At 46.8% G+C, this 17,608-nt stretch overlaps 1 protein-coding gene across 2 annotated transcripts in view; it reads left to right on the top strand.

The window, feature by feature from the left end:
• Positions 1-11,337, top strand: part of LOC140429995 (low-density lipoprotein receptor class A domain-containing protein 1-like) — a 68,596-nt gene extending 57,259 nt beyond the window's left edge. For both annotated transcript variants that reach the window (XM_072517570.1, XM_072517571.1), the window contains 2 exons: positions 7,945-8,067; positions 11,000-11,337. In XM_072517570.1, the coding sequence (XP_072373671.1) occupies positions 7,945-8,067; positions 11,000-11,139 (263 nt within the window). In that variant the 3' untranslated portion in view covers positions 11,140-11,337. The remainder of the gene's footprint in view (positions 1-7,944; positions 8,068-10,999) is intronic.
• The last annotated feature ends 6,271 nt before the right edge of the window (positions 11,338-17,608 follow it).

Here is a 17,608-nt window from a genome sequence, read left to right on the forward strand (position 1 = left end):
TGCCTCACAATTGTGCCAGACAGGACACAATTGCCATCGGCTTGCGAGCTTTCCCTAAGCTCTTCTTATGGATTTCACTCAGGTTCTCCCACCAAGTATGTCCTATACTCCCGGGACCTGCTTCCTCATTTGAACAAAAGTCACTCCAAGGTACCTTTTCCTTTGAGGTACCTTCTAATCTGAACTTCCCAAATGGGACACTGACCTACTCTGCTGCTGGTCGCTGTGACCACAAATTCTTGAGGGTTCATGAGGCATTCCATTGCCTTCATTGCCATTTTTCCTATCTGAATGCCCTCTTTTAAAATTTGGAATGAGGGGCACTAAGGCGGTGCTGTAAACACGGGTACGGCGTTCGCTATGTTCCAGAATACAAACTCCCGACAGTTTTTCGCAACAAAATCTATCAGTTTTACCTTATAGCCCTGTTAGTTACGCATGCATTAACACGCTTCCGAATTATGAGGATTGATCAGAACTGCTTGAACACTTGTGAACGTTTCTGTTCCCAATTGGACTCTCAATTCAAATTTTGGGTTCTCTCGGAGTGGTTAGGCCACTTCTAAGTCGACTCCCGTCAGATGTCGCCAGTAAATGTTGCTAACTTTTGGTTGGCTCTTAGTAAATGTTGCTCGTTGTGTCTTTACTTAATTTGCTCTGTTTTATAACCTTTGCTCTAGAGTCGCCAGGTATCTTTATGATACCGCCACGAGGTTCAAGTTCAAGTACTGATCAATAACTCAATACACCAGTTAGTACGTTTCAAATCAAAACACATTTATTATACACAGTCAATCACTACTCATGCATAAAACTCTACTTACTAGACTATCTCTAACACTAAAAGGCCTATACTTAGCTTTGGAACTGGCCCACCAGGTCAGGGGAACAAATGGCCTTTCATTTGATTCTGAGTCTGCAGGCTTCAAAGCTGGTATAGACTGGTAGCTAAGAGCGCATATCTCGTAGCGTGCGTTGACTGGATACTTACTTGGTTGGTGCAGCTACTAGGCAGGTCACGGTCAAGGGTTGTATCGAGCTGCTGAGAGACCCTGCCAAGAAGGATGAATTGAACTTGGGGACTCTATTTCCAATTGATCCCGGGGATCGCTCATCAGTATGTAGATGGTTGTTAGTTTCAGTGTTGCCTGGGTTCCTGCAAGTTCTGATTACAGGAAACTTTGCACCTGCTTGTTTTTCCTGCGTTGGCTGAATTTCCCTGCATTCATAGCGGATCTCCATTTTAAAGTCGGGAAGTGGCCAACCCAAGTGGCTACAGATTCTGGATGATACGCAGTTGATATAAATTGTTTTATTCCTAAGCTATCCATAACGTCTTTGAATAACCTCGAGGTAAAATTTGATCCTTGATCCGATTGTATTTCTGTGGGTAGTCCATATCTGGTAAAGAATTCAAGTAACTCCTCCACAATATTTTTAGCTATAATATTACGCACTGGAATGGCCTCTGGAAACCCAGTAGACACATCCATTATCGTCAAAAGATATTGATTCCCACTTTTCGTTTTAGGAAGCGGACCTACGCAATCAATTAGGACCCTTGTAAAAGGTTTCTCAAATGCTGGAATGGGTATTAAGGGTGCTGGTTTTATCACTGCTTGAGGTTTCCCTATCACGTGACATGTGTGACATGATTGACAAAAATTATCTACATCTTTATGTAGTCCAGGCCAAGAAAAATGTTTCTGGATTTTAGTTTGAGATTTCCTTATTCCCAAATGACCTCCCACTGGTACCTCATGTGCAACTCACAACACCTCCTTTCTATACCCTACCGGCAATACTACTTGATGAACCTCTGCCCACTTTTCATCTGCCTGCATATGTAAAGGTCTCCATTTTCTCATCAAGACATCACTATTACGGTAATAACACTCTGGTATACACTCAGATTCCTCTTCCGTATATGCTTTCTGATACATCCATTGTATTTCTATATCTTTCTGATGTAACTCTGCCAATTTTTCTGAACTAGTGTTCAATTATATAAGGTAAGGTAGATCCGCCTCATCCTCCACCTGTTCTTGTTCTTTTTCAACCATCTGATCAAAAATCGTTTCTGATAATTGCACCTCAACGTCATCTTCAACGTCATCTTCACTCTTTGATTTCTCCTCTTGTCTTAACCTGTGACTTTGCGACCTTGTTACTACACAATCCGGACAAATCCCAGGATATTCGTCCTTCAACACTTTAGTTGTCTGATTTTCCACTGGCTTATCAACCACAATAGGCATCGCTTCCACCTGCGACCCAGCTATATCATTGCCCAAGGTAAACTGTATTCCTGGACAAGATAGTTTCTCTATTACTTCTCCTACACTTCACCACTCTTCACTGGACTTTCCAACCTTACCTTATGTAATTGAACACTACTCCTCTCACCCTGAATTCCACATATTACCACCTTTTCTGGCAACATTCTTTCCAGGCTACATAACTCCTCATCTCTTACCATTAAAGATTGACTAGCTCCCGTATCTCTTAAAATTGTGACTTCTTTACCTCCTGATACACATGAGTAAACTTTACCCACACAAGTAAATTCTTTAAATACATCTGGCACCTTCTTATCAATCACCTCTTGATCAGGCTGTACAATCCTTTGCACCTCCTTCGCTTCACTTGGGCTTTCCTTTACCACTTTAACAAACCCCTCTGTCTTATCCTGTTTTACCACATCAGCCTTCCCAGTGCTTTTCTTCAACCACCAACACTGTGACTTTACATGGCCTAGTTTATTACAGTGAAAACATTTGAAACTTTTCATGTCTTTTCCACCCTCCTGGATTTATTTTTTAATCTGAGGTACACTCTCCTTATTATCTCCCATCAGATCACCTTTACCGTTACCACTTGAGTATTTCTCATGTCCCCAGTTTCTATCCCTCACAGACTGAAACTGATGTCGGAAACCAAGCTTTGATTTATGAACTAATTCATAATCATCTGCCATTTCTGCTGCTAATCTCGCAGTTTTAACCCTCTGCTCTTCCACATGAGTTCTCACTACATCAGGAATTGAATTTTTAAACTCCTCCAAAAGTATAATTTCTCTGAGAGCTTCATAGATTTGGTCTATTTTCAAAGCCCTTATCCACCTATCAAAATTACTCTGTTTGATCCTTTCAAACTCCATGTATGTTTGACCCAATTCTTTCCTTAAATTTCTAAACCTTTGTCTGTGGGCTTCAGGCACCAGTTCATATGCATCTAAGATGGATTTTTTTCACCTCCTCATATGTCTCAGATACCTCCTCCGGAAGTGATGTAAACACTTCACTAGCCCTACCTACCAGCTTTGTTTGAATCAGTAATACTCACATGTCCTGTGGCCATTTCATTTGCTTAGCTACCTTCTCAAATGAAATGAAAAAGGCATCTACCTCCTTCTCATCAAACCTTGGCAATGCTTGGACATATTTAAATAGATTCCCACCAAGCCTTCGACTTTGACGCTCTTTCTCACTATCCTCATCACTACCATCCAACTGTACGTTTCCCTTTACGTCTGCCAATTTTAGCTGACTGTCATGTTTCATGGCCATTTTCTGAAGTTCAAACTCTCTCTCTTTATCTTTTTCCCTGATCTGTATCTCCCTTTTTCTTTCTTTTTGTCCTGCTCGGGCTATTCTTTCTTTTCTTCTTTCTTCTCTCTCCTTTTCTTTTTCTTCTCTCTGTCTTTCTTTTTCCTCTCTATCCCTTTCAAATTGAAGCTGCTTTAATTCTTTCTCATGTTCCATTTGCTTAATTTGCAACTGAATTTTTGCCATTTCCAATGAGTCAAACTGTATCTCAGGCAACTTTAAATGCTTAGCCACTGCCATAATTACCTCATCTTTTTGCATTTTGTCAGGTAATTTTAACTGGAATGTTTTTGCCAAATCTAACAGTCTGCTTGTCGTCTCTGTCCGTAAGGTACTGCGTGTGACGTCTCCACCCCCAAAAACTTCAGAGCCTCTGAAACATCCATTGTCCACAACACACTCCCCACTTAAACTAGAATACCACACCTGAAAAGCAACCACAATATGCTCACCCCTCACTGGCTTGAAGTTCACTAAGCATATCCAATAGATATCCCGGACGAGCCCCCAATTTGTTATGGGCCAGGGTTTAGAGAAACCCAAAGTGTACATTGGAGTTCCCCATGACCCACAACTTTTAATAGATTGTGGTATGGGGAGCACACTGCCCACTCGACAGGTGTGGTACAACAGAAATGGAAAAGTATTTTTTAAAGCAAAACAATGTTTATTCTATGAACTCAAGTTAACCTTTTTAAAACATACAGTGAACATCTGAGGAACCATCAATTCAAATACAACCCCCAAAGACTACAACACTAAGTAACCCTTCATAACTTCCCAAACAACAGCCAGACAAAAGAAAAACCTTTTAACAGAAGCACATTAGGTTTACATTCACTACTGAGAACATTTAAAATTCTGAATTCACCAAATGATCAAGAGATAGTCTTTTCATGGCAGAGAGATCAGCAGTATACTTGCTCTGTCTGGCTTCAGCTCCAACACCGAAAACTAAACTCAAACAGATCCTGCAGCCTGCTCAAAAATGTAAGTAAAAAGCTGACAGGCAGCCCAGCTCCACCCACTCTCTGACATCACTGCAGTAGTAAACACCCATTTCTTAAAGGTACTCTCACTACAGATATTTATACACACACCCATTTATAAACACCCATTTCTTAAAAGTACTCTCACATGACAATATTCTCATCATTTACTTGGTGCTCTCACCTGTAGATTTGCAGCCTTAATAGTGAATATACCGCTTGACTATCTTCTGCTATTAAAGTTTTAACAGGAAATAAATAGCACTGTGCTTTAATATTGTGTGGCATTGAACACTCTTTTAGTGTTCTGTTTTCTTAACTGTGAGCTTGTCTTGTGTATCTGATCTATCTTTCCCTGTCTGAATTTGTATCTCTCCCTTTGTACCTGAACCTTTACTGCCTTATTTTTCACTCACATTTTAATCTATTTTATATGTAAGTAGTGATTTGGTGGTACAGAATAGAATTGCTGAAAAAATACATTTTGTTGAAGGTTGGGCCTGGGTCATTTGCTCGCCATGCATGCTTGCTGCTGAAATGAGTCACATCAAGGACTTCCTGTGGGATAATGGCTACCCTAATCAGATCATTTTGTTCTGTATATCGTGCAAACTCATGAACAGGCCTATGGCCATCACATCTGGCCCTGAAAAGTACTGATTACCCTGGAAGGGCAAGGTATCTCAAAGATTTGAGCAATAGGTGAAATGAGCTGTTACACGTTGCTACTATGTAGTAACAACATGTGCAGAATTCGCCACTAACAGAACAAAGCCAAAAGGCCATTCTGCCTATCACAGAAATGAGTAATGTGGTGTATGAATTTCTCTGGCAGTGTGGTGCTAGGTACATAGGCCATACGTCCCAAAGACTGATGGATCGTATCAAACAGCATGTCCCTTCCTCTGTTCGCAACAGGCATGATAAAGACCATTACGAACAGAACCAGCCTGTGCCTGTAAAACTCAAAACAGGATCCAACATCAGATGCAATTTTGCAATTGGACATTTGTTAATAATCCTCAGTGCTAACAATTACACTGACAACCAATTTAAGATTATCAGTTGGACTCGCAGTGTGGCATTTTTGCATGTACTGTAGCAACATATATTAAAATAGAAGGCCCTGTTATTTGCAGCCAGGAAAGACACATACATGCAGCCAGGAAGGACACATACACACATTGTGCCTATTGCAGCTAAACAAAATAAGTGGTAACCATTTGCTGGTCCATTCCTCAGGGCAATGCCTTGATCAATCAGAGTCAAACTGCCTCATTTGAATTTTCAAATATTGTTTGGAAATTAACTGTCAGTCATCATTAACTGGTGAATTCTCCATGGTACTACCTCTACCAATCAGAGTTCACTTGACAACCAATCAGCACTCTCTTCTCATACAGAATCAAGTTGTTGTTTCTCCCACATTGGTATTCTTGCGATTGTCCTGATGAGTATAAGATGAAAAGCTTTGACAAAATGTATATTTTGTATTGCTGTGCGCTCCCTCCGTATTTCTGCCTGGACTTCTCTTTGCCCTCATGTGGGTCTGAATTTGTCACTGTTGCCTGTGTGTCTAAACTCTTTATTTCTGAGTGTTTGCCTCCTATGGGGTGCAGCTGCTTGTGATATTTATTACCCTAAATCCACAATAGTAACACAGAGAAGCCTCTAGAACCAATTCAAATGTGTTAAACTAATAGAATGGGAAACATAGAGAATAGGAGCAGGAGGAGGCCATTTGGACCTTCAAGCCTGCTGTCAGAACTAAGGAATAGAGAACACAAAGGGAAAGTAGAAGAAGTTCACATTTTAAATTTGCAAAATTATGAAGCAATAAACATTTGATACAAGATGGCCACTGTTGTGTTTGAATATTACAACTAATCATTGACTAATTTGGCAGCCCAAATGTAGTTTCTCTTAATTAATAGTTGATATGATCAGACTATTATGAACTATTATGGAAGCTTGGAGACTCTCCCGGAGAGAGAGGTTTTAAATAGTACTGTGTTTACGTGGACAGACTTAACTTGCACAGGAGGGCTGAGAGTAGTTGTGATAGTATGGTTGCCTATGCCATGATGTGTATATTGACTGGGATGTAAAGAGTTAACAAGTTAATCATAAAGCTTCTTACCTCTAGAGGGAACCACAGAACAGTCATATATATATATCATGTGACATCTGGGTTTCTGGGTAGAAGATGGTTAGGCATGAAAGAGATTAGTTGTGTATTTGAGAGTTCTGTAGTTAGAGATAGCATAGTTAATTCAGTAACCTTATACTTTAGGAATACGTACAAATCTTATTTAGTAGTGTTAATAAATTCGTTTTGTTCATTAACAAAGCTTGTTGTTCTTTGTTCAACACTACGCATCCAAGCCATCCAGTTAAAGCAAAAGAGAAAACAACACAGCCTAGTGTGCATCACTGTGTACCTCTATCCACTACAATATCAGAAATGCTACATAAAGTATACTCAGATTAACCTGTATAGCTTTTTGTTATATACCGGACTGGTAACCTGGAGATCGTGGCAAGTTGTGAAAACAACTGAATAAATCTAACAATTTGCAGGCTAGCTTTAAAAAAAACTGGTTTGTCAATGCCCTCCATGGAAGGGAATCTACGTACCCAGGCCTGACCTACATGTGACTACAGTGCCACACTATGTGACTGACACATAATTGCCTCAGATCAACTAAGGATAGATACTGTTCGTGTTTCCCTACATCACTATACCAAATAATTTAGAAATATTGAGAGATAAAGATTGATGGAAACTCTAGAAAAATGGTGGCCAGGTTTGGAGGGTGAGAGCATGACATTGCATGGACAGGATTCCCTCTGGTTTCCCACCCAACTCTACATGGGGTGGTCAAGGCCTTAGATGGGATGTTTTCCCTCACCCCAATTGAGGCCCTTGGGAGATGGTGGGGGCATCTCCATCAGAAGCCAGCTCTTAGGTTCTGGCAGCTCCAGGCAGTACCTCAGCCTCCCACTGCAGCACTGTTGCTGGCAGGACTGGAGAGCTGCAGCCAATCTGATTGGCCAGCTTTTCTCCAAGGCCGGACTTCCTCCTGGGTGAGGGGCAGAAGTCCTGCCATATGAACGTTCGTTAGAGCGTAAAATGGCAACGGGGCTCTCGTGCCAGTGGGGATAGCTGGCCTATATTTTTACTATTTCTCCAGGGTTTCTGCTAATCTTCTGCTGAAAGTCTACTGGCAGATTGGGAAAACCTCCATAGAAATTCTACTCCATTCCCTGAAATTTTATGAAAAATGTATAGAAGGAGCTTTGACCATTACACACCTTGTTTTCCGTGCTTTACCTTTTCTGAACAGGAGACCTACCTCATAGCCTCCCCAAATATTTAGTTTTTATGTGTGGCAACCAGAGATCCTGGACCTATATAGACAGGAAATGTGATGGAAAAAATCATTGTGGAGACTGCTCCGATGAATCAGGTAATCTAACCCTTTCAATGTTCTCGCACACTATAATTTTATGACCGGTTCATTACTATAGGATGTGGAATTAATCCATGCTCACAATGGTAGTCCATATAATGATATGAAAATTCTCCAAATATGTATTGGCTTCTGTCCTAACGTTCCATAAGTCTTCCTGGTACATATTCCAAGTGGACAGGCACTTTTTGCCAAGCCTTTGCCAATTGCTGTACTGAATTAGGTGTAAAGGCAAGTGTGGCCTTTGTGCCATTGTGTGGGGAAGATCCTTGTCACTGCTTAAGTATCCTAACGAAATGTACAAATGTTGTATTGAACCCAGCTCACAGAAGAACAATACCTGTGCTACTTGTGGGCAGCCTGCTGCCCGGCAGCCACATGTGACCCACGAGACATTTGTTGATCACTGCCCACACATACAGTTGCCACATTCCAGTTGATTTCTGTCCATGTAGTTTTTGAAGTGATATGTACTTAAAACAAGGGCAAGTGAAGTGAGGTGCATGCTGATTGCACTCAACATTGACTGAGTGCGCTCCCTCTGTCCAATTTTGAAGTTGATGACAGTTCTATTGATATATAAATGATTACACATTTTCTAAATTATTATGAAATATTCAGCACTTATTTAATGTATTTGATTTTATTCATGGGGTCATGTTTAGTAAACAAGCCTGATTTCAATCATGCGGCCCACTGAAATGAAGGAGGGCCTCTCGTGGCCACTCATTAGCCGAGGCTGCCCATCGCCGGCCTGTGCAGTCTGCTGCGAGGCTGTTTCTACTGTGCTCTGGTCTGGACTCCAACAGATAAGGAGACCATGTGATGCCAGTGTTTCAAAGCTAAAAAACTACTTTATTTTCAGGTCAGTCCAGATTTCAGAAGGTATCATGATACATAGCCCAGCTAGCAAACATTTCTGTATACATTCAGGTTGTTGGTTTTTTAGCAATCATTGGCTTCGCCCAAGTACAAGTGCTAAAAGAGCACATACCCTTGCACCTTCCTACAAGCCAGCTGTATTCCTGAATCTAAAAGGATTTATTTTACTGTATGCCCAGCTTGTCAGCAAGCAGAACTTAAAGATAATGGAGCTGTGCTTGAATGCTGTTAAGTTCTGGTTACTACAACTCCACAAACAGCATTCAAACCCTGGAAAGTTTGAGGACTGAGTTCTGGGAAAAGTTAGGAAAAAAAGTGAATGCAAGTAGGATATATGGTAGTAAGTAAACCTGAGTATTATGTTCAACATAGATCAAGACTGCAGAACACAAATACTCACTGGTAAAATGCAAGTTTAAGGCTAATGTCAGGAAGCAATTGACTACAAAATGATTAATACCTAAAGTGATAATCAGAGAAAGCAAGAATCTTTCAAGAGGCACTTCGATTTCATCATGACAGTGATGTAGGTTTCCATGGAAGGAAAGATTTGGTGAACCAAACAAATATCTTACTTAACCTTGGAAAATTTACTGCAATCTATATAGCTTCTAAGTTAATAAATGATTGTGTAGAACTGAAATACCACGATTTCAAAAGGGAACATGCCAGTAAATCCACCACCCTCTGCTGAGTGTTCGTACATAGAGGCCTGGAAATTGATTAGCCCCTGATAAACGGTGCGGGGATCACAACATATGACTAACACATATCAGTTGCTACTGATGTGGGCATTATGTAAACTTATGCTGTATGTTCATTTAAATAATTGCAGCTTGCAGTCAGCGAAACACATTGTTGAGTCACTGCATGCGAGACCGAGGGGCACAAAATCGTGAGAGGCCAGTGTGAGTTCAAGCTAGCCTGCTCTACTTAAAGCCAGCCTGCATCTCTTAAAGGGGAGGTGCATTTTGGTTGGAGCAGGTGCTGAAAGTTATTGTAAAACCATGTTTCATCTGGGAACGGCTAAATGATGGCACAATGTTGCAGAATGTGAGCTGCAAGATTTTGGGATGCTGCACTGGAGGCTTTAATGCAGGAGATGGAGAGCAAGAGTGGTATTTTAAAAAATCTTTTCTTGGTATGTGGGCATCGTTGGTAAGGGCAGTATTTGGGGTCCATCCCTAATTGTATTTGAAAAGGTATCTTCTTGAACCACTGCAGTCCATTTGGTGCAGTTTCACCCACAGTGCTATTGGGAGGAGAGTTCCAAGATTTTGATCCTGAAACAATGAAGGGCGATATCGTTCCAAGTTGGAATAGCATGTGGCTTGTAGCTGGTGGTGTTCCAATGCATCTGCTGCCCTTGTCCTTTTAGGTATCAGAGGTTGCCGGTTTGGAAAATGTTTGGCATGTTGCTACCGTGTATCATGTAGGTACACACTGCTGCTACTGTGCGTTGTTGGTGGAGGGAATGAATAGTCTAGATGGAGGATGGGGTGCCAATCAAGTAGTCTTCTTTGCCCTGGATAGTTTTGAGGTTCGAGAGTGTTGTTGGAGCTGCTTCATTCATCCAGCAAGTGTAGGTTATTCCATCACACTCCTGATACGTGCCTTGTGAGCAGGCTTTGGGGAGGCAGGAGGTGAGTTATTCCCAGCCTCAATATTTATATGGCTAGTCCAGTTCAGTTTTTGGTCAATGGTATCCCCCAGGGTGTTGCGAGCAGACGATTCAGTGCCAAACTCTCCCCAGTAAACAATCCTAGCAGCCACAGAATAGGACCAGAAAATGCTGGAGTCGGTAAAGGCAAATGAAGCCAGGCAGCAAGAACATCAATGGGAGGGCCGATAGCATTCAAGCCAAGAGCCTAATAGAACGAATGCAGCTAGAACATATACAATTTCTTCTAACTGACATTGAGCAAGGTGATAGGAAATATTCACTTGTTTAAAAAAAAAATACATGGTTAGGTTTAAACCATTAACGAGCATCATAGAACAATGGATTTAAAAATGATAAAATTTGAACATTTTGTTTGTTTTAAAGAATTGCAGTGCCCTTCTTGTTCTGGATGGAAATGTGTCACCGTCTTCTTCAGTGACTGTGACTGCATACCTAAGAGTCGCTGCAAAGACAACATTCAGGACTGCAGTGACATGAGCGATGAAAAGAACTGTACAATGTGACAGCTGAATGGATTTCTCCCATTAACCTTGATATTTTTGTCTACAATGCTGCATGGATGATATATATTCATTTCTGAACATTGTGCTACCATAAAGTAAAGAGTAAACATACATAGCAGATCATATTAGCTTAGATGCTACCTTTTTGTCAAATGGACCAGTTTCTAACACTAAAGATTAGTGTAATGAAATGCATAATTCAACTGGATTTATTTTAATTTATGAGCAATTTTGTCAAATTTATATTGAAAATCATACGTTTGCATGCAGTTTCTGCACCATATTCCAATCGGAGTGGCTAGACTGTGGAACTGGAACCACACTGAGCAGTTGAAATGAATAGGTATAGATTAATTTAAGGGGAAGATAGATTAATTTAGATAGATTTAAATGAGTAAAGATGTGAGGTTCGAGTGGAGCATAAAAACTGGTTAGGTTGAATGGTCTGTGCTTCTATCCCATGTCATCCTGTATAAATTCCTATGTCTACATTTATTAAGGAAACTACCCATGCCACACTGAAATTACGTGCTCCCAACATATGAACTAGGAGTGGAAATAGATCATATTGCCCCTCCAACCTAGTTTTTCATTCAATAAGATTATGGCTGAACTTGGGCCTCAATTCCACTTTTTACTGCCTGATCTCCATACCTCTCGATCCCCTTACAGCCCAAAAAATCTATCTCAACCTTGTATGTATGCCTAAACATTCATAGCCCTCCAGAGTAAAGAATTCCAAAGATTCTTCGCTCCAAGTGAAGAAATTCCTCTTCATCTCAGTCTTAAACGATCAATCCCTTATTCTAATATTATGCCACCCAAGTCCGGTCAGGCAAAACAACGGGCGAGATTCTCCGTTGCCCAATGCCAAAATCGTGTTCGACGATCGGGCGGAGAATAGGCTCCGACGGCAAAATCGGGTCCAGCGCTGGTTTGATGGTCAGCCATGCTCCGTCCCTAAGAAATGGTGTCATCCTGTCACGTGCCGTCGCAACGGCGTTGGTGCATCATCGGCCGGCCGTCCCGTGATGCTCCGCCCCCGATGGGCCAAGTTCCCGATGGCATGGGATACGTGTGGTCTCAGCCATGCGGGAATCCGGTGTGGCGGCTGTGGACTGTGTCCAGTGCCACCACATTCGGCAAGGATCTGTGCCGCTGGCCAGGGGGGCTTCGGGAGGGCTGGGGGAACTGGTGAGGGGGTGCGCTGGGCGGTTCTGGGTGGCAAGTCGAGTCTGCGCACGGCCAGCATCATGTTACATGGCGCAACCGCTGCAGGTTGTCAGCCATGCGCGGCCGAGGACCCAGCCATTCTCCGGCCGTTTCCGGCACGGGAGGTATGAGATTCAGCCGGTGCTGCTGTTAGCCCCTCACCGATCATGAAATCGGTGAAAGGTTGGCTGATTTTTTGGTCGTAGAAGACCACACATGCTCCGCTGGCACCGGCACTTAGCCGCTTAAACGGAGAACCTAGCCCAACCGCTGTCAACCCTTTTGAGCCCCTTTAGAATCTTATGAATTTTATTCTCATCCTTTTAAACTCCAAAGAGCATAGATTTAACCTATTCAACCTTTCATCATAGGACAACCCTCCCCTCCCAAGAACTAATCGACTGAATCTTTATTGTACCACCTCCAAGGCAAGTGTATCCTTCCTTAGATAATGAGATCAAAACTATCCACTACTCCAGGTGTACTGTCACCAAACCCCTGTACAATTGTAACTAGACTCCCGTCCCCTTGTTACACCCTTGCAGTAAATGGTAAAGTCATTGTTAGCTGTACCTGCAAACTCTGTATGAGGACACTCAAATATCTCTGAACAGGGCAGCACGGTGGCGCAATGGGTTAGCCCTGTTGCCTCACGCTGCCGAGGTCCCAGGTTCGATCCTGGCTCTGGGTCACTGTCCGTGTGGAGTTTGAACATTCTCCCCGTGTTTGCGTGGGTTTTGCCCCCACAACCCAAAGATGTGAAGGCTAGGTGGATTGGCCACGCTAAAGTGCCCCTTAATTGGAAAAAATGAATTGGGTACTCTAAATTTATAAAAATCTGAACATCAACATTTAAAAGTTCTTCACCATTTAAAGACTAAATGTTACCGCGCCTACTGTTCCCCATTCCCTACATTTCCTCGCATCAAACTCCATTTGTCACCTTACTGACATTTAACATGATCCTTTTGCAGCCTCCTTCAGTCCTCCTCATTGTGTCCATAATTAACATGAGTTTTGCCTATGTGGACATGCCAATTTGTTATGACAAAATCTGGCTGTTTGGTGACTTTGTGACTAGTCAATGAACTAGTCAATGACAGCTTGCTATCCCACCTAGGTTTGTATCATAAGCAAACCAAGATATATTGGGCGGGATTCTCCGATGGCGAGTCAGAGTGTCCGCGCGGTCGTGAACGCGTTGCGTTGCACGATGGCGGAACGGGCCGCCAGCAGCATCGATTCAGGCCCCGAAAAGGCGCCAGCAACGGGGCCACGGGAAACGCAGTGGGCGTGGCACCAGAGCGGCGCCGTCAGCGCACGGCGCCGCGTAACTTTATGTGCGTGATCCAATGACCTGGAGACACTGCTGGATGCAGTGGAAGAGCAGAGGGCGACCCTGTGCCCAAGACGTGGCCACCGGCACTTAGCCAACACAGTCAGGCGCAACTGGCGTGATGTGGGCATCGCCGTTAGCGCTGAGGGCACGCCCTACTTTCTGGAGAGCAGTGCCGGAAAGACAGCCCACAACTGTCGTGAGTGCACAAGAACCGGAGGGGGATCACCTGTTCTGTGCCCCCTCACCGTCCATGAGCAGAGGGCTCTGGATCTCGCTGGGGGAGCCGCCACCCGGGAGGTAGCGCCATGCCAGATCGGAGGCACATCGCCAAGTGAGACACCCGTGCCTGGCTACACACCCTCAGCCCCTCACCTCCCCCCCGCCCCCCCTCACACTGCACCCCCCCACACTGCCCCCTCCACCCCCTAACCCCCCCCTCACACCGCACCCCCTCACACTGCCCCCCCCACCCCTAACACCCCTCACACTGCACCCCCTCACACTGCCCCCTCCACCCCTAACACCCCCTCACACTCTACCCCCTCATACTGCCCCCTCCACCCCCAACCCCCCTCACACTCCACCCCCTCACACTGGCCCCTCCTCCCCCTAACCCCCCTCACACTCCACCCCCTCACACTGCGCCCTCCACCCCCTAACCCCCCTCACTCTCCACCCCCTCACACTGCCCTCTCCACCCCCAAACCCCCCTCACCCTCCATCCCCTCATACTGCCCCCTCCACCCCCTAACCCCCCTCACTCCACCCCCTCACACTGCCCTCTCCACCCCCTAACCCCCTCACACTCCACCCCCTCACACTGCACCCTCCAACCCCTAACCCCTTCACACTCCACCCCCTCACACTGCCCCCTCCACCCCCTAACACCCCTCACACTCCACCCCCTCACACTGCCCCCTCCACCCCCTAACCCCCCCTCACACTGCCCCCTCCACCCCCTACCGCCCTCACACTCCACCCCCTCACACTGCACCCTCCAACCCCTAACCCCCCTCACACTCCACCCCCTCACACTGCCCCCTCCACCCCCTTACCCCCTCACACTCCACACCCTCACACTGCCACCTCCAACCCCTAACCCCCACCTCACACTCCACCCCCTCACACTGCCCCCTCCACCCCCTAACCCCCTCACACTCCACCCCCTCACACTGGCTCCTCCAACCCCTAACCCCCCCTCACACTCCACCTCCTCACACTGCCCCCTCCATCTCCTAACCTCCCTCACACTCCACCCTCACACTGCGCCCTCCACCCCCTATCCCCCTCACACTCCACCCCCTCACACTGCCCCCTCCACCCCCTAACCCCCCTCACAGTCCACCCCCTCACACTGCCCCCTCCACCCCCTAATCCCCCTCAAACTCCACCCCCTCACACTGCCCCCTCCACCCCCTAACCCCCTCACACTCCACCCCCTCACACTGCCCCCTCCACCCCCTAATCCCCCTCACACTCCACCCCCTCACACTGCCCCCTCCACCCCCTAACCCCCTCACACTCCACCCCCTCACACTGGCTCCTCCAACCCCTAACCCCCCCTCACACTCTACCTCCTCACACTGCCCCCTCCACCTCCTAACCTCCCTCACACTCCACCCCTCACACTGCGCCCTCCATACCCTATCCCCCTCACACTCCACCCCCTCACACTGCCCCCTCCACCCCCTAACCCCCCTCACAGTCCACCCCCTCACACTACCCCCTCCACCCCCTAATCCCCCTCACACTCCACCCCCTCACACTGCCTCCTCCACACCCTCTGCGTGTCTAACGATACATGCTTTATAGTGTATTCCAGTGCCAGCCGACGATCATCCCGGCACGTCTCAGACAAGCCACCGCCGTCCAGGTCCATGTCCATCCACCCACAGGGACGCACGCCAGGGAGTGGAAGGAAGACAGACAGGAGGGCCCTCGTCCGAGGCCGGGGCACAGGAAACGGACGCACAAACGACACTGACGAACAGAGCATGGACAGTTAGGACACTGACGGCCATGAAACGGACGAAGAGAGGACAGAGAGCCAGGACAGTGACGGACAGAGGACGGGGACTCGGGACAGTGACGCACAGAGGAAGGCCGACCAGATGATGGACAGACCTGAAACGTCCCCTCACATGGGCCGGAGACAATGTCCATCGGTCCAAGGCTCGACCCAGGAAACCCCAGACCTTGTGTCACTGCTGTCACCCACACCCTCCACCACCGCAGATACCCTCACCTCGATTGGGCACATTAGTGATGAGGCTTCTGGGACACTGACAGTGCGCACCACACAGGTAAACCGTTACAGCAGGAGGAGGTAGGAGCAGCCGAGGGGCTGGACGGTCCGAGGGCAGCCCAGCCCCAGCACCCAGCTGCCGCCCAGACGTTTCCCGGGTTCCTGGACTTACTAGTAGTATATTACATGTATTACGGCACTGCCCGTATAGCAGAGGTACATGGGTAAATCCCTGCCTGCTGGCTCCGCCCAGTAGCGGTGTATAAATGTGTGTGCTCGCCGGGGCTGCAGCCATTCTGGTTCCGGAGGCTACAGGAGGCACAACACCTTTGCTCAATAAAGCCTTGATTATTCCACTACTCTCATCCTTGTGGTAATTGATAGTGCATCAATTTATTGAGGAAAGATTTTTTTCAACGATGGATCTCCGCATCAAGCCTGATCGCCTGCAGCTGAGCCCTCAAGCAGCCAACGCTACGTCCACCTTGGATCACTGGCCAGCCTGCTTCGAAAGCTACATCCGAACATCCGGCTAATTCATTAGAAGTGGCCTCCCGTAATGTCCAGTCCGACGCCCCCGACTGCGCGGCACCCTCGTGGGCATCGTGGGCCCCACCAGCTGCCGACTCCAGCTCACCGCAAGCCTGCGCCGCGCGGCAGCCAGCCAACTCTGGGGGGCCGCAAGTGCTAGTTCTGCGGGCAAAACAAACACCCCAGGCAGCGCTGCCTGGCGCGGAGCACGACCTGCAACGGCTGTGGGAAGAAGGGACACTTTGTTTCTGTTTGCCAGGCCTGGTCGGTCGCCTCTGTTTCCAGGCCCGGCGTTCCTACACCCCCCATGTGCGACCCACAGGCGCCGCCATTTTCCCCTTCGCAAGCCATGTGCGGCCCGTGGGTGCCGCCATCTTCTTCACCGCAAGCCACGTGCGGCCCGTGGGCGCTGCCATCTTTGATGTTGCCCGCCATGTGCGTCCCATGGGCGCCGCCATCTTTGGCGCCATTTTGGACAGCGTCTCAGGACCCCTACTCGTCTAGCCGTTCATCGCGTGCCGCTACCTCCACCACCTATAATTATGAGATCTTGTATCGCCCGGGGATGCTCAACGAGCCCCCTGATGCCCTATCCTGCGGTACATGTGCTAGCGCACAAACCGACTCCGGGCTCTCCACTATGACCTCTGCCACCCGGGGGTCCCCCGGTTCTTCCATTTCATCAAGGCCCGCAACCTGCTCTACTCCATTGGGGAGGTCAGGACCGTCACCAGAGACTGCCAGGTCTGCGCAGAGTGCAAGCCGCACTTCTACCGGCCAGATCGAGCGCACCTGGTGAAGGCCTCCCGCCCCTTTGAGCGCCTCAGCATGGACTTCAAAGGGCCCCTCCCCTCCACCGACCACTACACGTACTTTCTGAATGTGATTGATGAGTACTCCCGGTTCCCTTTCGCCATCCCATGCCCCGATATGACTTCTGCCACGGTAATTAAAGCCCTGCACAGCATCTTCTCTCTGTTTTGTTTCCCCACCTATATCCACAGCGATCGGGGATCCTCTTTTCTGAGCGATGAGCTGCGTCAGTTCCTGCCTTGAGCAGGCCGACCAGCTACAACCCCCGGGTAAACGGGCAGGTGGAGAGGGAGAACAGGACGGTCTGGAAGGCCCAGTAAGTGGGCGCA

This window comes from Scyliorhinus torazame, chromosome 9, assembly GCF_047496885.1.
Source record: "Scyliorhinus torazame isolate Kashiwa2021f chromosome 9, sScyTor2.1, whole genome shotgun sequence".
Lineage (NCBI taxonomy): Eukaryota > Metazoa > Chordata > Chondrichthyes > Carcharhiniformes > Scyliorhinidae > Scyliorhinus > Scyliorhinus torazame.